Source organism: Narcine bancroftii, chromosome 6, assembly GCF_036971445.1.
Source record: "Narcine bancroftii isolate sNarBan1 chromosome 6, sNarBan1.hap1, whole genome shotgun sequence".
NCBI lineage: Eukaryota > Metazoa > Chordata > Chondrichthyes > Torpediniformes > Narcinidae > Narcine > Narcine bancroftii.
Window position 1 is genome coordinate 739,595 of NC_091474.1, and position 23,404 is coordinate 762,998.

The 23,404-nt window shown below is 40.7% G+C and overlaps 1 protein-coding gene across 6 annotated transcripts in view; it reads left to right on the forward strand.

The window, feature by feature from the left end:
• The window catches only part of LOC138735586 (probable phospholipid-transporting ATPase IIA), a 144,203-nt gene that overhangs the window by 34,257 nt on the left and 86,542 nt on the right, over positions 1-23,404 (forward strand). For all 6 annotated transcript variants that reach the window (XM_069883600.1, XM_069883599.1, XM_069883602.1 and 3 more), the window contains exons 10-14: positions 1,343-1,419; positions 9,500-9,660; positions 13,624-13,766; positions 16,784-16,896; positions 21,675-21,890. In XM_069883600.1, coding sequence (XP_069739701.1) covers positions 1,343-1,419; positions 9,500-9,660; positions 13,624-13,766; positions 16,784-16,896; positions 21,675-21,890 — 710 coding nt within the window. The remainder of the gene's footprint in view (positions 1-1,342; positions 1,420-9,499; positions 9,661-13,623; positions 13,767-16,783; positions 16,897-21,674; positions 21,891-23,404) is intronic.

Here is a 23,404-nt window from a genome sequence, read left to right on the forward strand (position 1 = left end):
CCCTTGCACAGTTTTAATGGAACATTGTCTCTAATACCATTCTCTGCTGTTTTGTTTTATTTAGCAACATCTGTTGTACTTGATGACAGGTTGGATTCTCTGCATTAGCATGTAAAGCAAAGTTGTTCCTTGTATCTCTGCACATGACATGAAGTCATTTCAATTTAATGAGCGTAGTATGGAAGCCCAGAAAGGTGCATCAGAGACGGGAGCAGGAGTCAGCTACCCAACCTGCCGAGCTGCACGGGCATGGAATAAGATCAGGGTGGATCTGGTTGTGGACTTGGCTCCACTTACCCACCTGTTCCTCGCAACCCTTAATTCTTCTTCTCTTCAGAAGTATACCTGGAGTCCAACAATAACAGGAGGAGCTTAGATTTAATGCAGATTATTTATTTTCAACCTGTGAAGATTTACATCAGCCATTTATTGCAATTTTTATTTATATAAAAGGGTATACGTTGTAGTCCAACTGAATCCTTGAGAATATTTTTATCTGGAGTGTTATTACAGAAGATGACATAGTTGACAAATCATGTCCATGGCTCGTTCCTGTGAACTGCCATCTCAGTTAAAAGAATGATTCTGTTTGCTGTACAGGGTCTAAATGGTGCTTCAGAATTACAAAATGTCAAAATTTGGCTCTTAATAATGACTTTCCATTCTCTCACAACATGACTGCAGTGAAGTCAGTGTGGGCTGTGTATTTTCCTTTACACACCAGTCAGATTGCACTGTCAGTTGTGACGGAATAATTGGGTAATTGTTCCATTCTGATTTATAAATCCTGAAATGCCTCTTTGTCCAAAGTACTGCGTGTGGTTTGCTGACGACTTGAGGCCTGTAAAAGTTCTTTTGAATGAGCACTCTTGGATTGCAAATTAATGCAGAACTTTGCTACCCTTTTCCTCCTCTATCCATTTTCATCCTTATACCATTCCTTCTCTCCTTCACTCTTGTCATATGTAAACATTGTCGCCAATCAAATATCCTTTTCTATTGTCAAATGAATTTAGATGACTGTCAACAAACGGTGCTCAAATCGTAAACTCCTAATTTGGCTCATTATCCTTGAACTGTTTTAAGTTGTTTCAATGTGCTAATTGTTGTTAGTCTATTTATGCCCTGGGAAATTGGGTGAGTGAAGACTTTGACCACATCTTTACTTTGTGCTTGTGTACATTCTCCACTCTCTGTACCATAAGCAGTGTATTATTTCACTTTTACAGTAACACTTTATCACAAGCACTGATCTTTTAAAATGCCCATGGAGCAGCTCTGGAAATTGAATTATTTAGATATTCTAATATTTGCTTTTTAAAAAATGTTATTTCTATTCAAGGCACAGCAGTGGGTGTTGTTATCTACACTGGGAAAGAAATGCGTAGTGTTATGAATACTTCTCACCCAAAGAACAAGGTACATGTTTGAAAATCTTAACTGAAAAAATAGAATTAAATTCCATAATTTTCATTGCTTCAACAGGTGCCAACAGATTACTATGAATTTTGTTATGTTAGGATGAATGTCAAGTTCAACTTGCTCCACCAATCTGTGTATTGACCAAGACACTGCATTCTGATCCTGCAACGTAATAGAAGTTGGATTACAACACAGAACAGGCCCTTCGCCCACGATGTTATGTAAACCTGCTCCACAACATTCTAATCCTTTCAAACAGACTCAACCCTCTATTTTATATCCGTGTGCCCAAGAGTCTTTTGAATTACCTTATTGTACCAGCCTCCATCACTACCCCAACGCCACATTCCAGGCACCTTCTCATCTGTGTTTGGAAAATAAAACAATTTACCTTTGGCATCTCCTAACCTTTTCCTCCACTCTCCTTAACCAGATGTCCTTTGGTATTTGTTATTGTCAGCATGGGGGAAAAAAAGTGCTTTCTGTCTACCCTATAATATAAGAATTCTATTGTTATCTCTCATACTTTGTCACTCGAAAGAGAGAAAACCATAAAACAATTACAACACAGAAACAGGCCAGTTCAGCCGTTCTAGTCCATCCCAAACACCTAATCCCATTGACCTGGACCCAGCCCATAACCCTCCACACCTCTCCCATCCACATACCTATCCAGCTTTTCCTTAAATATTAAAATCGGACCTGCATTGACCACTTCGGCCAGAAGCTCATTCCACACTCCCACCACCCTCTGAGTGAAGAAATTCCCCTGAAATCTTTCCCCTTTTAACTCTCAATCCATGTCCTCTTGTTTGAATCTCTCCCACTCTCAATGGAAATAGCTGGTCCACATCGACTCTATCTGACCCCTTCATAATTTTAAAAACCTCTATCAAATCACCCCTCAGCCTTCTACGCTCCAGGGAAAAAGTCCCAGCCTGTCCAACCTTCTCCTGTAACTCAAATCCTGAAACCCAGACAACATTCTTGTAAATCTTCTTTGCCCTCTCTCGATTCTGTTTATATCCTTCCAATAATTCGGTGACCAAAACTGCACACAATATTCCAAATTTGGCTTCACCAATGCCTTATACCACTTCAACATGACATCCCAAATCCTGTACTCAATACTCTAATTTATGAAGCCAACATACCAAATGCTTTCTTCACCATGTGTGACTCCACTTTCAGGGAATTGTGTACCAGAATTCCTTAATCTGTTTGTTCTACTGCACTCCTCAATTGTCTACCATATAATGTGAATGATCTTTGCTGATTAGTCCTACCAAAATGTAGCACCTCACATTTATCAGTATTGAACTCCATCTGCCATCTTTCAGCCCACTCTTCTGGCCTCTAATCCCATTGCAAACTTTGATAACCTTCACAGTCTATAATACCACCAATCTTAACATATTTACTAATCCATTTTACCACCCTTTCATCAAGATCATTAATACATATGACAAACAACAATTGACCCAATACCAATCCCTGAGGCACTCCACTAGTCACCGGCCTCCAATTCAACAAACAGTTTTCCACCACTACTCTCTGGCATCTCCCATCCAAACATTGTTGAATCCATTTCACTATTTCATCATTAATACTAATGATTGGACCTTCCTAACTAACCTCTTAAGTGGAACCTTGTCAAAGGCCTTACTAAAGTCCAAATACACAACATCCACAACTTTCCCCTTGTCAACCTTCTTAGTAACTTCCTTGAAAAACTCTATGATTTGTTAAACATGATCTACCACGTACAAAACCATGTTGACTACTCCTAATCAATCCCTGTCTTTCCAAATAATTGCATATACCATCTCTAAGAACACTTTCCATTAATTTACCCACCGCTGACGTTAGACTCACAGGCCTATAATGAGCAGGTTTACTTTTGGAGCCTTTTTTAAACAGCGTAACAACATGAGCCACCCTCCAGTCCTCCGGCACTTCCCCTGTGGCCAGTAAATTTTAAATTTTTCTGTCAAGAGTCCCCAATATTTGTTCACTAACATCCCTCTGGGTCCTAGGGAATATCTTGTCAGGACCCAGAGATTTATCCATCTTTATTTTCTAAAATAGCCAATACTACCATATAACCATATATAACCATATAACCACTTACAGCACAGAACAGGCCAGTTCGGCCCTACTAGTCCATGCCGTAACAAATCCCCACCCTCCTAGTCCCACTGACCAGCACCCGGTCCATACCCCTCCAGTCCCCTCCTATCCATGTAACTATCTAGTCTTTCCTTAAATGTAACCAATGATCCCGCCTCAACCACGTCTGTCGGAAGCTCATTCCACATCCCCACCACCCTTTGTGTAAAGAAATTTCCCCTCGTCTTCCCCTTATAATTTTCCCCCTTCAATCTTAAACCATGCCCTCTAGTTTCAATCTCCCCCACTCTTAATTGAAAAAGCCTATCCACATTTACTCTGTCTGTCCCTTTTAAAATCTTAAACACCTCTATCAAGTCCCCTCTCAATCTTCTACGCTCCAGAGAAAAAAGCCCCAGTCTGCACAACCTTTCCCTGTAACTCAAACCTTGAAATCCTGTCAACATTCTCGTGAACCTTCTCTGCACTCTTTCTATTTTGTTTATATCTTTCCTATAATTTGGTGACCAAAACTGTACACAGAACTCCAAATTTGGCCTCACCAATGCCTTGTACAATTTCATCATAACCTCTCTACTCTTGAATTCAATACTCCGATTTATGAAGGCCAACATTCCAAATGCCTTCTTCACCACACCATCTACCTGAGTATCAGCCTTGAGGGCACTATTTACCACAACTCCTAAATCCCTTTGTTGCTCTGCACATCTCAATAGCCTACCATTTAATGCATATGACCTATTTAGATTTGCCTTTCCAAAATGGAACACCTCACACTTATCTGTATTAAATTCCATCAGCCATTTCTCAGCCCACACCTCCAGCCTTCCTAAATCACCTTTTAATCTACGGTAATCTTCCTCACTGTCCACACCACCACCAATCTTTGTATCATCCACAAACTTGCTTATCCAATTCTCCACCCCTACTTCCAGATCGTTAATGTATATAACAAACAATAGTGGACCCAGGACCGATCCCTGAGGAACTCCACTAGTCACCGGCCTCCAATTGGACAAACAATTTTCTACCACTACTCTCTGACACCTCCCATCCAACCGTTGCTGTATCCATTTCACTACCTCTTCATTTATACCTAATGCCTCCACCTTTTTTCCTAACCTCCTGTGGGGAACTTTGTCAAAAGCTTTACTAAAGTCTAAATAGACAACATCCACAGCTTTCCCTTCATCAATCTTTTTTGTAACCCCCTCGAAAAACTCAATCAGGTTTGTCAAGCATGATCTACCCCTGACAAAACCATGCTGATTACTCCCTAGCAATCCCTGTACCTCCAAATAATTGTAAATACCATCCCTCAGAACACTTTCCATCAACTTGCCCACCACAGACGTCAGACTCACGGGCCTATAATTCCCAGGTTTACATTTAAACGCTTTCTTAAACAGCGGAACCACATGCGCCACCCTCCAATCCTTTGGCACTACCCCCGTGGCCAGTGACATCCTAAATATCTCTGTTAATGGCCCCACTATCTGTCCACTATCCTCCCTGAGTGTCCTTGGGAATATTTTGTCCTGTCCTGGAGATTTATCCACCTTTAACTTTTTCAACACAGCCATCACTACCTCCTCGTATATCCTTATATGCTTCATTACCTCCCCACTATTTTTCTTTACCTCAACTGGTTGAATATTTTTTTCCCTCGTGAATACCGAGGCAAAGAAATCATTCAAAATTTCCCCCATTTCCTCTGACTTCTCACTCAGCCTACCCTCACTATCTACAAGGGGTCAAATTTTATCCCTCACTAATCTTTTACTTTTAATGTACTTATAGAAACCCTTTGGATTTATTTTTACTCTGTCTGCCAAAGCCTCTTCGTGCCTTTTTTTGGCCTTTCTAATTTCTTTCTTAAGATTCCTTCTACACTCCTTGTAGTCCTCCTTCAACTTCTCAGCTCCCAGCTCTTTATACCTCTTGTACACCTCCCTTTTTCTCCTAATCAAATTTCCAATATTCCTCGAAAACCAAGCCTCCCTATGACTTCCAGCCTTTCCTTTGATCCTCACTGGGACTTGACTACTCTGTACCCTCAAAATTTCTTTTTTGAATATCCTCCATTTCTCATTTACACCCTCACCTGAAAATATCCTGTCCCACTCAATACTCCCCAAATCCCTTCTTATTCCTTCGAAATTTGCTCTTCTCCAATCCAGAACCTCAACTTTAGGCCCCTCCTTGCTCCTCCCTAAAACTACCTTAAAACTAACAGAATTATGATCACTAGACCCAATTGGATCTCCAACATTAATGTCTGACACCTGACCTAGCTCGTTCCCTAACAGGAGATCCAGTATTACACTGTCCCGAGTCGGTTCTTCTACTAATTGATTCAGAAAACAATCTTGAACACATTTAACGAACTCTAGCCCATACAGCCCTCTAACTGTATGGGTATCCCAATCAATGTGAGGGAAGTTAAAATCTCCCATGATCACTACCTTATGATTCTCACACATATACGTTATCTCTCTACACATTTGTTCCTCTAGTTTTCTTGACCCATTTGGTGGTCTGTAATACACCCCTGTTAGCACCCTCATGTCTCCTTTACCCCTCAATTCCACCCAAACAGCCTCACTGGACGATCCCTCCAGACCATCTTGCCACCCCACGGCAGTAATGTCCTCCTTAACAAGCAGAGCAACTCCTCCCCCTTTTTTACCCCCTGATCTACCTCCTCATTAATCTGTGTATTTTCCATGACCTCACTACCAGATTTCCTTACATCACCTGCCTCAATATTCCTTCCCTTAGTGAATACTGAACAAAAATCTTTTTAAAATTTCCCCCCTCTGATCCTCAAGGGGCCCAATTTTATCCCTCACTATTCTTTCACTTTTAATGTATCTGTACCAGCCAAAGTGGCTTCATATCTCCTTTTAGCCTTTTTAATTTCTTTCTTAAGATTTTTTTTACACTCCTTGTATTCCTGAAGGACCTCATCTATTCCCTGCTGTCTATACTTGTTGTACACATCCCTCTTCCTCTGAACTAAATTCCCAATATCCCTTGAAAACCAAGGCTTCCTTTATTTTCTGGCCTTTCCTTTAGACCGACTCTGGACCCTCAAAATTTTCCCCTTTGAATATCCTCCATTTATCTGTTACATCCTTCCCTGAAAATAAATTCTCCCACACCCTCTAAATCTTTTCACATCTCAAAATTTGCCTTGTTCCAATCAAGAAACTCAACCTGAGGCCCAGCCCTATCATTCTCCTTTATTAATCTAAAACTAATAGTATTATGATCACTAGACCCAGCGTGTTCCCCAACACAAACCTCTGTTGCCCAACCTATCTCATTCCCTAATGGGAGATCCAATACTGAACCATCTCTAATCAGTTCTTTTATGTATTGGTTTAGAAAACTTTCCTGAAAGCATTTGACAAATTCCAACCCCTCGAGCCCTTTTACAGTATGGGCATCCCAGTCAATGCGTGGAAAGTTAAAATCTCTTATAATCACCACCTTATGTTTATTACACATATATGCTATCTCCTTACAAATTTGCTCCTCTAATTCCTTCAGCCCATTAGGGGGTCTGTAATACACCCCCATTAGTGTTTTCATGCCTTTCCCATTCCTCACTTCCACCCAAATAGCCTCTCTGGACAAGCCCTCCAATCTATCCTGCCATAGCTCCGCTGGAATGTTTTCTTGAACAAGCAATGTGACTTTTCCACCTTTTATCCCCCCTGTTCTATCACACCTAAACCAACAGAATCCTGGAACATTTAGCTGCCAATCACGCCCCTTCTGCAACCAAGTTTCACTGATGGCTACAAGGTCATATTTCCATGTGTCAGTCCATGCTCTAAGCTCACCCACCTTTCCAACAATGCTTCTTGAATTGAAGTATATACATTGAGGGAATGTCCCCCATATTCACTCCTTTGATCACTGTGTACTTTTACCCCCCCCCCCACCCAGCCCCTTCATTAACTTTAACATTCTGGTTCCTCTCCCTTCAAATCTAGATGTTCTTCTACCTTAATCTCCACTCTCTCATTCTGATTCTCATCCCTGCTGCCAAATTAGTTTAAACCCTTCCCAAAAGCTCTAGAAAACCTACCTGACAGGATATTGGTCCCCCTCCAAATCAAGTGCAGTTCATACCTTCTGTTTCCCCCCCCCCTCCCAGAAGAGATCCCAATGATCCCTGTCCCCTGCACCTACTCGTTAGCCATGCATTTACCTACCACATATTTTTATTCCTACCCTCTCTAGCGTGTGGCACAGGCAACAATCCAGAGATTACCACCCTAGTGGTCCTGCTTTTAAACTTCTTCCCTAACTCCCTATATTCTTCAGGACCTCATCCCCACTTCTGTTTATGTTATTGGTCCCCACTTGGACCACGACATCTGGCTGCTCGCCCTCGCCCTACCCCTCCAGAATGCTGTATACTCGATCAGAGATGTCCCTGACCCTGGCACCTGGGATGCAACCCACCAACTGGGAGCCCTGATCTCATACAGCAAACCTTTTATCAGCTCCCATAATCAGCGAGTCCCCAATTATATGAGCTCTCATTTTTTTCCCCCCTCCCTTCTGAGCTGAGGGGCCAGCCCCTGCGCCAGAGCCCAGACCACCATGACGTCCCTGGTAGGTCATCCCACCCCAATAGTATCTATCAGTATACTTGTTATTGTGGGGAAGGGCCGCAGGGGTGGTCTGCACAGTCTGTCTCTCCCCCCAACCTTTCCTCACAGTCATCCAGTGAGCTGACTCCTGGTAATTCTGATCTATCATTGCCTCTACCTCCCTTGTGATCCAAAGCTCATCCAGCTGCAGCTCCAGTTCCCTAACTGGAATCTGGACGCACCTTTTGCAGGTGTTGTCATCAGAAACATTTGTGCTGTTCCTGACCTCCAGCATCCTGCCATCGGAGCACAGGACTACTTTTAAATTAGATTAATTAACCTTATGAACCTACCTCGCTTGGAGCACTTCCTCAGCCTCTGTTCGCCAAAGCCTCAAAATTCCACTCCTTCACTCTGCCACTCACTCACTGGCCTGCTCCTCGCTGGCCACTCCTTTACCTAACTGCCCCCTTTAAAGGTCCTTTGCCAAACAACTCATCAACGGAAAAGGTCAAGTCTTGACCCCTGGGCCTTTTTAAACTCCTCCTAAAATCTACTTACCAACACGACCCAGTCGACCATAAGACCATGTTCTCCAACAACATCCTGCTAATTCTGCTCTGCACCCTTTCTAAAGCATCTGCATCTTTCCTGTCATGAGCAACATCAATACTCCAAGTGTGGAAAAAGTTTAAAATTTACTAATTTTGAGTGCACTCCTCCTGAGGCACAAAAGGTTTCATACCTACTGCCAGCGTATTGTGTCAGAATGGTGCATACAATCTGTGGCACGTCTTCACGTGAAGGGTGATTACTTTAGCCAAGATCCGGTTTGTACCAACTGTCATGATAATGAATATGTATGAGATGTACCGGAAGTCACGTGGTAGGAGAGAGAGATAAGAATACAAGCAGGAGAACAAAGGAAACGGGAAAATAAAGCCTCTGAGAAGTTTACCTGATAAAACTTGTGTTTAATGTTTTATTAACTTCACATTTCGGGCCACAAATGTGACACCTACCACAAGGCAGCAGCAGGAGTAGCATCTTTTGGTGAAATGGAGGATGGATGGGGCCAGATTTGGGATCATTGTTCCCTGCTAAGTGTCACCTTGGGCAAGGGCCAGAATCAACATGGAATGAGCAATGTTTTAAAAACATCTACTTTATAATCAAGTGTTATATCTTTGTTCATGAGATGTTTCTTGATGAATTTGGTTCTTTATTCCTGGAGATGAAAGTGGTGCATTTTTTTAGATGAGCAGAATTCTAAAGACATTGTAATATGTATGTTCAGGTAGGCAAGTAGAAAAATAATTTTATTTTCTTTCTCCAAGATGGGGCTGTTTGACCTGGAGGTGAACTGCTTGATGAAGATCCTGTTTGTTGCCTTGGTGGTGTTATCCCTTGTGATGGTCTCTCTGCAGCATTTCCGGGGGCGTTGGTACCTCCATTTGTTTCGCTTCTTCCTTCTCTTTTCCCACATAGTTCCTATCAGGTAAATACTGGCACTGAATTTGCTTTCATTTAAGAGCACTTTTTTTTGTAAAATGTCTCCTGCTTTCCATCTCCATTTTAGATTCCCCCTTTACCCTAACCCCATCCATCGTGTATACTCACGAACTGTAAATTTTGACCGCGTATTGTCATCTTGCATGTTCTGTCCTTGAATGGGCACAGGTGACTCAAGAGGAAAAGGGAAGAATGTTACAAATAGAAAATCGAAGTTCAGGGATGTTTCATGGTCTGGTATCAAGTGAATGGATGATACTAAGAAAATGTAGCTTGAAATTTGATGCATGTAGCATGATATAATGTGGAAGATATCAAGTTTAGAGATTCAAGTACAATGTGAAAGATTACCCCAAAATAGGGATGGTCCGAGCAGACTTTCAAACTGAGTAGATAATCGATTCATGAAATTCAGTCCAAAAAAATGTTCAGACGAACAAGGAGACTTCCTATTTATTATAAAGTAAGGATTTAAATGAGCCAGTGGAGTGTAAAATTGGTGCATCTATTATTGAAGAAAGAGACTTAAATGAAAACAAAATGTAATTTGCTTTTTTTTAAGAGGTAAGGAATAGAAAAGCAGGAAAGAATAAATTGTTTTGAACTTTAGTTGTAGTAAATTTGAAATACTCTTCATTTCTGGGATTTCTATTTCAAAACAAGATCCTTGACCCAAAACATTACCTCAGTTTCACTCTCCACAGATGCAGCCAGGCCTAAATTTTTCAGCACTTAATGTTTTTTTTTCCCTTTAAGAGGATGCCCAACTACAACAGACGTCAAAGCAAAAAGATGCAGACTTGATCCTTTGCCAGAACTGAAAGGGCACAATTATCGGCAAAGGAGATGCAGGGGATTGAACCCAGGCCCTTCCAAAGGTTTTCTCTGGGAAGGACCTGATCTGACTGAGGTTTCTGGGATTACAGCAGTGTTTAAAAGCTTTGCAATAAATCCATAAATTGAAGCAATATTAAAATAGCCGCTGATAATTTGAATGACAAAATCAGAAGGAATTTCTTTATGAAGCACATTTATAGCACAACTCATTCCCAGATGGATTGGTTGAAGCAAAAAATATTAACAGATTTTAAGGGATTCTTGCATTTATAAGAGAGAATGCAATTGATAGGGAGCATGGTGCTATTGAAATGAGAGGGCGCTTGTCAGGAAGGGTAAACACACTTTGGACCAAGTTTTTGCCAGATAGCAAAACTGCAGATGCTGGAAATCGGAAATTAAAACAGGAAGTGCTGGAAATGTCCATCAGGTCAGCCAGCATCCATGGAGAGAGGTTTTGAAGTATTTGCAGCCACCTCCAGCAGAAATTCTGTTCATCAGACAATTAGACGAACTTGCCTGAGGTTGACTGGCATTTGTTCTACTTCATGTGCATGATGTTATCGTGTGCTTTTCTGACTTGTCATTTTGAACTAGATGAACCCATAAACCTTTATCTTTCACTCTCTGTTAATTATGCAGTAAGATGGGGATCATATAAGATTTAAAGGGTCCTCAATTTGACATCAATTTAAAAACCACTGAGTGAGTTCCTCAACACTGATCTCTATGTGATTCATTTTCACAATCTTAGTCTGACTAACAGCTCAGTGCAAGATTCTGTCGTCTCTGGCCATGCCAGCCATCATGGGCTGTTTAATCCTTTCAGTGATTTCCCCCACCTCCATTTTCCCTCCCTTTTATTGCAGCACACAAATATAACAGCAGGTGGGAGCTCGATAAGTAGCTGCTATCTGTGAGGTCCAAATTGAGTTTGATCACTTTTCAATTGGAGAATAGCAATTTCTCAAAGTTTGAGAATTGTTTAAATGTTTGTCTACTTTGCATCAGCACGTTCAATTCAGGAGGAAGTCGTATTCAGAAAATGTAATGATGTTTACAGAAGAAATTCCTCTCTGGATTTGCTAGTTTAAAGAAAGTGGTGAGCCTACATCAAGCTGCTCAGCTGCATCCCCTTATCTCCACAAGATGGCAGATCCGGAGGTGAATTAGTAATCAGAACTTTTGTGTGACCTTTTCTATCTTTCAGTTTTGTGTTCATGAGGGAATTGACCTTGGCAAATGTTCTCCAATCTCACCTCTCTAACCCTTATCTGTCTTCCTTGGCAGTGAGTAAAGGTCCATTAAAAAGCCTTGTGCCTGAAGCCGTCCTCAGCTGATCGCTGCATTCCAATTTAGTGTATAAGCCTTAGTCAGTTTTTCTCCCCCCCCCCCCCCCCCCGACAAACACTGTGCTTTCATTTTTGATGTGAAGCCAGGACCTTCCTAGCTTCAGAGGCTGACCTGTACATTGGGTATATTTGGTACTCCATTGTGGGACAGGACAATGTTTCTTCAGGGATGTATTTAATTTCTGTTTTGTTTAAATGTACATCACAATTAATTATCCATGCAGTAACATTTGAATGTGAACTTTTTTCAGTTCTCCAGTATTTTATATCCAAGGCAATTAAATAATTAAGGAGTATAATTTGTTGGGATGTAAATGCTTGGTGGTAGGATTTATAGAAAGAACTGAATATTCATTTCAGTTGATGGCTCAGTGTGTTTATATATTGGAGTTATAAAGTCCAACAAGGACCTAAATTCAATGTGTTACATTGAGATAATTGATCTTTGAAGGGCGAACATTTGAGATGGTCGACTTTGCCTTTTGCAATACCTGATGAGTAAAGAATAGTTAAGTGGTAATAATTCTGCTTAGCTGTTCCTGCCTGATAGTTTTCATGGACACAGTAAATTAACTTTATTGTAGGATTCTTCAGGGAGAATTGGGTGACTTGATGGATATGTGAAAGGGAAAAGGATTACAGAGTAACGAGACTGATGAGAATTCTCTGAGGGGAGGCTGAATAGCATGAATCTATAACAAATGAAATGGTAATAACTACTGATAATTACTTTAAGTACAGGCATCATTTTTATGAAAGGGCTATCTATGTTCTTGAAAAATATTTTGTTAAGCAAAACTTTGTAAATTGAAAAGGCTGGACAAAATGCATTTCAATACAGTTTATCCAATAGTGGTATCAAAAGCTAGGTTATTAAAGTGAAAATATGTGCCTCAAAGTATAGATAATATTACAAAAAAATAAATCCAATAAATTGCTGCAAAATGTTTCTCTGCAAACACTGGAGACTGTTGCAATTTGCATTGATATTACTGCTGTGTGATCTAATCATGGTGTACTGGGCATCAGTTCACCACCTTTCGAAGCCTGCATAACATTTTACATTTATAACTACATGCTAATGGGCTAAATGCACTGGACAACAATTTATTTCAATAGTTTTGCTTCCTGAACAAAAATTGGGGATTAGGATGGATAACTTAAAGCCTAACACAAAGATAATTTCAGATTTGCTGTATTGCGTAGGAAGTTGGAGGAACATTAACTTGTATTGAATTTAGTATGTTCAATCGCATAATGATGCCGACACATTGCGTTCATTCAACTGACCTAAAAATGTTTTGCGCTGAATTTGTTCTCAGCTTCTGATGCCTCTCATGTCGGTTCCCAACAATAGTCAGCCAGAGCATTGACTGATTCCAGTTGCTCTGATACCACTTTTCCATGGTCGCAATGTCCTGGTAAAACCTTTTACTATGTTCGTCACTGACTGCACCAAGATCGGCAGGGAAGAAGTCCCAGTGTGAATGCAGAAAATGAATTTTCAATGACATGGTTTTGTATGCTTGAAGTAGACTTAAAATATGACAGGAAATCACAAAAATAAATGACATCTAAAATATAGTATGTGATAGGAAAATTTTCAGTGAATTTTTGTGATAAAATACACCCAAAAGTGTTCAGGAAGCAAAAGCTTTATTGTCCAGTGATATTTACTTAACAGAAGTTATCATTTTGACTTCAGTGCCCTCAGATTGTACTTGGCCATTTCTTACTTGTGTTTCTTGTTATTCCTCCAGTATTCGTGTCAATCTGGACATGGGAAAGATGGTCTACAGTTTGATGATTCGGAAAGATGCTAAAATTCCTGGCACAGTAGTACGAGCTAGTACCATTCCCGAACAGCTTGGGAGAATTTCCTACGTTCTAACAGACAAGACAGGTAATGGCTGTGTACTGGCTGTCAGTGTGCACGTCCATCCCAGAACACTTAAGGCTGTCAAAGCAAGGGGTTGAAAATGTTCACAAGGAATTTAACCAGAATTAAGAGACTTCAGATACAAAAGTAATTCAAAATTGGGTTATTTGTTTATAAAAGGTTAATCTAATATTGAAGATATCTAAAGTTATGATAAAATGAGCTTGGATAATGTTCAAGTGAATCAGTAACCAGAGCTCAAAAGTATGAAGAAAAAAAAGAAAATGTGAGATTTTTTTTTCAGCTGAAATACCGTGTCGGGAATATTATTTTTGTTGTGATGGCTTTTGACAAGGAATTGGATTAAAATGGTGGTGGGGAAAAAGATGTTAAAAGGGATATAGGAAAGGAATTGGCTCTTTTACAGAGTTGTCATTTGTATTATGGGACAGGTTATGCTAACAATTTCCTCATAAAAGTAATTATCTCTGCAAGCTTATGGAAAATTTTGTAACCATCAAAGGAGTAGTAATTTCTTCAGAAAGCTCTTGTGGTGAGATTGTCAGAATCATTATATTACCTCTTTCTGGTATCTAATTAATCTTTACATAAGAAAAATATGCTAGAGATCTTTTTGTGATGGGTGGATGGGTGGAAGGAGGCAGTGGTAGTTAATCGGAGAGAATAAAGTGCTCTCTCACAGATTTTAGCTCGTATATTAAGGAAGGACATGTAAATTGGTAAAAACACAGTAGGAAGGTTTAAAAGTTTCAGATATCAACTTGTGTCCTTGGTTAATAAGTAGTATGAAGCCCAGGTTTTATAAAAGGGGTATGGAATATAAATCAAGAGATGTGTTTTTTCCCATTGAAGAAGGTTGTTAAAACCATGGAAGGACACAGAAAACGTTTCTTAGTACTTTGCCAGAGAAATGGGCACGGTTAGCAGTTGGATCAGCAACTGAGGTTCAAATCTGGTGCTGTCTGTAAGGAATTTAGAAATTTTACTGATGTACATGTGAGTTTCCTCTCACCCTTCAAGAATGTTCTTGAGGTTGTAGGTCTATTGGGTGGCAAGGGCTCGTGGGCCAAAAGGGCCTGTTAACCATGCTGAGTATCTAAATAAACTTAAAAATTTTATAAACTATATATTTGTCACAGGATATTGAATGATTGGGAGACTATTAATTCCCAGAAGACACCTAAGAGTCTGCAGATGCTGAATTCTGGAGCAGAATAAACTGGAAGAAGCCACTAGGTCAGCAGCATCAATACTGGACTTGCTGAAGTCCCTGAGCAGATGATAGTCTTCTGTCAGTGCCTCCAAAATGTGGTTGCAAATTTCACTGTGAGCTGTTGTATACAGAGGAGATGTGGCCTCTCGCCCATCTGGAATGCATGTATTGTGGGTGGTCATGTGACTGAAACTTTGGCAGTCGCATCACCTGTCAGTCAAGGTTGAACTCCGGCCACTGAGTTAGTGCACACTTCGCTGATGGCTAACTCAAATCACCTGGCATCCTTATTGTCTAGACAAACAGATTAGTCCTGTATTTAACAGGAGCACACAGCACATTTGCTCTTTCTGCCTTGTAGTGAGGCCTGGCCTCTACACCATGCCAGGTTGCTACTGTGGACGTCGATTGGAAGGGTTGCGGGTAAGGTGTGCACAGCATTGAAGCTGAGCAGTCTGTAGTATTGCTATAGATCAAAACTTGCAGTAGAGCTGTCTCCTGATGATCAGGGGTCTGAGTGGGTGTGTAGAACCCTTGCCTATAATGTGGAAATGTCCGCATCACCTGAGTGAATTAATAAATGTGTATTGTTTAATGTTCTCCCATGCTCTTTTATAATGGTGCATGTGTGTTTTATTCCTGTTACAATTTTCTCATGCTTTTTCATAAATTGTTGTGTGATAATGTGATTACAAACTCTTGTGTCCAGACTTGTCTCTCTGTGAACCCACCGAACATGATACTCTTTCTTAACACAACAGCTATTGATCCAAAGCTCAAGCCATTTGAATCTCGAATGTAGTTGGCACATGGACAATTTCCTTAAAAGTGGGTGTTTCAGAGTTTTCATTGTCTGCCTTCTGTTCCTGCACAGTAAAACTCCAATAATCAAGTGTCCTATTGTTTAGTCGTCCTGATGGATCAATATCTAGCTCAGGCATCACTGCAGAATGTGAGTAGGGGTTTCAGAGTGCAATGGCGTTGTGGGACTGGGGCTTGGTGCTGGACGTGCGCCTGGTGCCAGGGGTAAGATGTGGATTAACAAGGGTCAGAAATGTGGTGAGGTTCGTATTTGCAGCTGTGCTACTGTTAGATCGGATTGTGGTATACTGGACATCATAACACTGCTTTTTTGAAACCTGCGTAATATTTTACATTTACATGCTAATGGACTAAATATTTGCTTATCAGAAGTTATCACTTTGACTTCAGTGCCCAAAGCATGTACTTGGTCATTCCTAAGGCAACCACGTTGAGATCTCTTGTTTCTGTTTCTTGTAATTCATGGTAGTCCAGAGTCCTTGTCCGTTTCCTGCTCTCTTTAGGCTTTCTGCGATCACTGGAAAATGTTTTCTTCCTAATGTAACATGATTAACAAAGAAAAAGGTTTTGTTTATTGGTCATTTGTAGTAATATCCAATGGTCAAGAAAATTTGCTAGTCGAACACTTCCAAAGCCGCAGGTGTGCTGGATCTGTGGAGCTTCACTTTTTTTACGGTTAGATTAAAAACATGCTTTTGTAAGAATTCTGCAAAAAGTAAGCCGTATTATTCTGCTGTTTGATTTAAATCCATTTCTTTGTTCTCATCAATAGCATAATTTATCTATGAATTGATTTTTGCGATCTTTTATCAAAGCTTTAGGGAGCAAGGAAATATCAATGAATTTTAAACATTTTTAAATGTAATTTTGACAGTTGAATTGTTTACTGTCTCCCAATAATGGGAATATGTCATGTGACTAAATTACATGCACTTTAATACATTTCAAAATTGGACAACTTTGCATCTTTATCCCCATTCCTCAGGAACCCTCACAAAAAATGAGATGCAGTTCAGACGCCTTCATTTGGGTACAGTGTCCTATGGATTGGATTCGATGGATGAAGTAGAGAGCCACGTGTTTAGTGCATATACACAGGTAAGTATTGTGATGTGCTACCCACAGTGGTTACTGGTAAAACTAATAATTATGGCTATGTTAAACAATTCAAGCTACAAGCCTTCACAGACAAGGCTCCTCAACTCAACGACTACATTGATGCTGCCTCTTGCACCATCAATGATCCACTTTGCTGTTAACTTTTACCCTAACCTCATTCATTTGGTCCATCTCTGGCAACACCCTCCCCTTTCTCATTCTCTCTGTCTCCATCTCAGGAGAGAAACACTCTACGGATATTTTTACAAAGCTACCAACTCCCAGTTACCTCGACTACACCTCTTCACACCCATCTTGGCTGAAGTTGCAAAGATTGTTGTGACGTTGTATTAACCATGGGGTTAATCACTGTTCTGTTAACTAAGTGGATGACGAGAAAAATTAATTAATTTGACTTTGATGCTCAAATATAAAAAGAGCATAGAAAATACCTGGTGTCCATGGAACTGTGGCTAGCTGAAATCAGTGATGCCGAATGGAATTTATTAGGGTACTAGAAAATATATGAGCATGTGAGTTAGAAATTAATTCTCTCCCTCTGTTTCATTGTCTCGTTCATCACTTCCTGTTAACATTGGGTTTAATTCCAGTTATGAAGCAATTTCTCCATCTTTTTATTCCTTTTGACTAGAACCATATTTTGGTAATTTCTTGATTGATATTCGTTATGTCTCATCTGAGTCCGTGTTTACGAACTGCCAGTGAAATTATCCACACAGCATTGACAAATTTTAAAAACGAGTTCTGATAACCTAATCTGATGTCTTAATTAATTCTCAACCTACCGGCCAAAGGGAAAAGTGGGATTTTATTCCCAATACAATGTGCTTGAGAGTGAAATATGATCATAGAGAGCAACTGCATATAAACAGACAAAATCCTTGAATCATATTCTCTTATTATTGTCATCTAAGTTTCCATACCTTTGTCGGTATTTAAAAAAATCATACACTAATGCTGCAGGAACTCAGCTAATATTGCCGCTTTTGTAGGAGCTAAAGATGAACTGATATTTTGGGCCTGAGCCCTTCAAGATAGACCTTGAAGAGGGGTTCAGGTCTGAAATGATGATGATGTGTCATGTACTATGAAGAAGAGCTCAGGCCTGAAACATTGATAATGTAGCTTTACCTCCTATGGACACGGTGCGACCGGGCACGGTGCGACCGGGCACGGTGCGACCGGGCACGGTGCGACCGGGCACGGTGCGACCGGGCACGGTGCGACCGGGCACGGTGCGACCGGGCACGGTGCGACTGGGCACTGTGCTGCCCAATTTACACCCAATTAACCTATACCCTGGTATGTTTCAAACAGTTGGATGAAACTGGAGCCCCTGGGAAAACCCACGTGGACACAGGGAGAATGTACAAACTCCTTACAGACTGTGGGATTCGACTCCCACTGGCTGACACTAAAGGTGTTGTGCCCAACCGTGCTGCTCTCCTTGTGTTTCACGCCACTCTTAGCATTTTTTATTTGTTTGTTAGTATTTATGCAAATAGTTCAGTTGAAGTGGTTGAATCCATGCTGGGCGATGGATTTCAGGCGCACTTCCTCTTGTGGTTTCGCACTTGGCTATTACTAATGAAATGAGACTTTGTGGTGAGCTTTGGTTGTTTCCTTGCTGACCAAGCAATGATTGTCAGCCAAATTGACCCACCTGATGTGTGCAATTCCATGATTCTTAGAGAGGTTTGTTGAATACTGGACAAGAACCATGATGGGTTTTTCACCTCTCTAATCTGGGGGCCGCTGCTGCTCTCTCTGTGCCCGTACTGGGGCCCCGGTCCGGGCGAAGGGTAGGCGGCGGCGGCCCCGATCCGGGCAGGAGCAAGGGGGAGACGGCGGCCCCGGCCTCGGTCGAGTGAGGCAGGCGGAGGCCCCGATCCGGGCAGAGAGTGGGAGGCGGCAGCCCCAGTCCAGGCACAGAGTGAGCTGCGGCGGCCTCGGCCCCGGTCCGGCCAGTATGGACCGACCTAGGAGGGGAGGCAGGCCCCTCCAGCCCGGGTAAGAAACCTGCATAGGAGAAGGCCACTCTGATATAAAACCTACGACCCAAGGACCTCGCTGCCACGTCCCAGCTTGCTCGGCCACGGCACACGAACCATGGGTGTAAAGGGTGGGGCCAGTACTGCGCGCACTGCACTCCACCTAAAAACTCCTTTGCGCAGGCCCGAGGACAGGTCCACGTCCTCCCCCTCCACGTTTTACCCCCTCCATAAATCTTCGTCCGCGAAGCCAAGCCAAAGAAGAATCTGGGGGCAGACTGATATCTATGGAAACTCTGGTGAGGTAATCCTTCCAAGTGTACATTCTTATCAAGCTGCAGCCAAGAAATTCTAAGCTGCAAGGAAATAAATGATGCCTTGTAGGTTAGCTGCTGCAAAGTTTTATTGTGTGCAAGACTGAGACACAGATAATAAAATAAACATGCAAAGGCTTTCCCTCCACTGGCTCGTGCAAGTTTGTAGCAATTCAACCTGCCAACTACCAAAAGCACAATATCCTTCCAACCAACCAATCGACCTAATGATGAATTTTCACATGCATGTTTTAACAAATTTGAGACCAAGGGCAGAGTGGACCCCATTTTACTGAATATCTGCATCGTTCGTAATGACAATCTTGAGCTACTGACAGCGAGTCATTTTAACTGCCCTCCACATTCCAACACTGCACTGTCTGCCCTCAGCCTTTTCTTTCCACTGCTTGGGAAGCATCTATTTTGCAATAGACTGCAACCCAATAGCATGAGCATTGAATTCTTAAATTTCAGGGAAATTCTGTTCTCTCTCTCTCCTTCTGGCCTACTTGGTTTCTCTCACTTCCTTCTGTCCACAACTCCCAACCCTTGCTTATCCCTCTTCATCTGCCTGCAATCCACATATTCAACCCCTTGGATCCCTTGCTCTTCCTACCTGCCTTTTACATTTGCCTCCACAGAGGCTGCCTGCCCTGCTGAGCTCTTCCAGCAGTTTGGTGTTGTCAAGCTTCCAATAAGTACAATCTCTTGTGCCTCCATTTTGTGTGTTCATACCTCTCAGAAGTGGCAAAAGCATCCTCAAAAGTCGCACTGCAACTTTGAACAAAATTTTGACTTCTTTTATTGCATAAAAATTGAATTCATAGTTTCCGTTGCAAAATCAGTCAGTGTTGTTTGCACAAATATTTTTTTTTAAATTTAGACCTACAGCATTTCAGTCCATGCTGCCAATTTACACCCAATTAATCTACACCCCAGGTACATTTCAAATGGTGATAGGAAACCGGAATCTCTGGGGAAAACCCATGCAGACATGGGGAGATTGTGCAAACTCCTTACAGACTGTGGGATTCGAACCCTGGCACTGTAAAGGCATTGTGTTGTAACAGTATTGCATTAACCACTTCACCAACTTGGCCACCCATTTTAATTTAATATCATCAGTCCAGCAGCGAAATGGAACATCATTGGTCAGGATTCTGCATCTTCAAATGTCTTTCTAACATTAGATTTGTATTTGGAACTTTTAAAATAAAAGTAAATAAACATACAAATAAATAAATAGAAAATTTGCAAGCATGTGGATAACGGTATAATTGTCAAAGTAAATAATTTGAGAGAAAATTGAATGTGGATTGCAGCTATCATGTAAGGATGGCAAATTCTGTTCATGTAGGTTTGCAATAAACCTGTTGAAGAGCTTTCATCTCATCACCAAATGTTTTCTTTTCACTGCAGTGAAACTCCATTAATCCAATGTGTTTAGACTTTGGTGGTACCAGACTGGAAGATTTTCTAGACTCAGATGTTAATAATTTTTTTAAAAAACTACATGACATTAGTGTAAATTTTCCAGTGAACCTAATAAAATTCGAAGGCCTGGTGTATTTCAGGAGAAGGTGCAGGAACTGGAGCTCCAGTGAGTTTCAGGGGGTTCATTGAGTTCCCACGAAAGAGGACAAAAACATCACCTGGAGAGTCAAATACCAAAGCGTCAGGATTTCTGAGTTTGTCAGTGAGGTTTATTGTAGTATTTTCCTGTCTCCATCCAAGTTAAATGAAGGTACAATTCTGGGTGATGAAGAAGAGCTGATTCATTCCAGTAATAGCTTCCACAAGAATATTTATTTTGTCCTTCTAGATCAGAGAAGTTGTGGAATTGAAAGAACCAGTGGAATAGGCTCGAGGAATGCGAGAAATAATGCAACTGTGATGTCATGGTGCATACGAGGTGAAGGAAGTAATTGAGGAATGTTTGAAAAGGGCATTCCCCTAGTGCACGTTGCTGATCTGTACAGTTTATATGTGATATGTTACAACTATCTTTCTCTACACATTGTTCTTGTTGAAAAGAAATTCTGCCAATAGGTGTTAAATATTACAAAAGCTATCTCAAGGGACATCGTACTTACTCTTGGTTAATCTTGTAACAAAGTATTAATTCCATTTTTATAGTTGGTATTTATTGAGTTTTTTCACAGGAGATTTTTTTCTATTTTATAGTCCTACACTTCACCTTTTATATCAATAAAATTTTATTGAAACTGTAGTGATCCCATATACAGATTCGGGTCACTCATAATCCAAGCTACACAAGTGCCAGAAGCGAAAGTTCTTAGTGACTTGTTTTTGGCTGGAAAAGAATTTTGGAGACCGATTGCAATCTTCAGGTTGGCGTGACTTGTTTGACGGTAAACCTGCTTTGTTTTGAGGCCTGTTCACTTGCAATAATGTAATGCTGAAATAAAGTGGAATTTTTTTTGTACCCTAGCCTCCACCTACTGCACAAGATAAACCCTCATCAGCAACTCCAAAAATACGGAAAACTGTTGCCGTTCGTGTTCATGAGGCAGTTAAAGCAATTGCATTATGCCACAATGTGACACCGGTCTACGAAGCTCATGGACCTGATTCAACCGATCGAGCTGAAGCTGAGCAGAACTATGAAGATGCATGTCGAATTTACCAAGCAGCCAGTCCAGACGAGGTAAGCCATCTATATAACTTCCTTCATCATTTCTCCTTCAATTTGAGACTAAGTTCCACCTACTATTAGAAAATAATGGATAGAAATGCTGGAGGAACCTAGCCTGTCTTGCAGTGTCCATAGGAGGTAAAGATTTCACAAGTTAATTTACTATTAACAAGCCACATCATTTTATTCTTAAACAGGAGTGTTCATTGTTGTCTTTCACATTTCTTGTTTATAAAACTTTTCCCTCTGTCTCCCTTAGCAGAGCCAAAATCAATTCTCACCTTTCCTCCTTTCAATCTAATGAACACCTTTTTGACTATTGCTCTGGGCTCCTTCCCTGGTTGTTCTTCACATTTTATTCAGATGCCTTCGTTTTTTTGCTTATACATTGAAGAAGGGCTCAGGCCTGAAACTGATTTTCTCCAACAGCTTTTTTCCCCCAACCCATCAGACTCCTGAATTTTCAGAACATTTGTTGATAGGGTTAGGGTTTGGACTGTTTTAATATTTTAATGTGTTTAACTACTATTCTAACTTATATTTATGTAAATATACTCTGTGGTCCTGGAGAAACACTATCTCGTCTTTGCCATGTGTGCATGGGAATAAAGGTGACTTGACTTTCTCCTGTAACGCTGCCTGAAAAGCTGAACGTTTTATAACTTCTGTTTTTTTTTATTTTAAACCCATCTTCAATATTTTGCACTACAGTTTTTGCATTATTTTTGTATTTTTCTTTCCCATTCTTCTCCTTGCATTCATATACTTAAATCTTTAAAATCTCGATGAGCCACGAATGAGTCTTCACAATTGCCTGAGATGGTACTTCCACTTCTTGTGACATTCAGTATCTCCTGACCCCCTCCCTCTCAGGATATTCCCTTGTTAGAGGGGATTAAAGCCTGCTCCTTGTCTGATGAGTTTAATTTTGCATTTTCAGAGGTGGTTTGTATTTAAAGTAACAACTTTGAAGTCGTGTTAACTTTCACTGTCCAAAACCGAAACCGTTTGTACTGCTGCAGCAGGGATGAAAGAGATGGAAGTTCTTTAAAATTGTGCTGTTCTCAGTATCTCCTGACAGTTTCACATTTTGCTTCTGTCAGGTGGAAGGATTCTCTCACAGGCCATTTCATGCATTTTGTAAAAGTCCATTCTGGTTTGTTTGACTGAACCATCATTGCAATTTGCGTTCATCAGTCACTCTCTTTTATTCTAAAACTAGCTGTAAAAATTAGACATTTTCTTGAATTGTAGATTATTAACAAAATCCGCTATTGAGTCTGATCATAAAATGTGAATTAATTTGATTTAGCTATATATAGATTTCTGTAGCCATGATTATTTAAAAGCTTTTCCATGCAGTGGTGAATGATGAGTCACAAAGTGCTGCTTTAAACTGATTAACATTTAAACAATACAACTCTTTGTTCCATTGTTTTGCATTTTGCATGAAAGGAGTTCATGTCCCTTGGCACGATGCAAATTCTTCCCATTTAGTGCAGGGTGTTGGAAAAAAATCTATCACG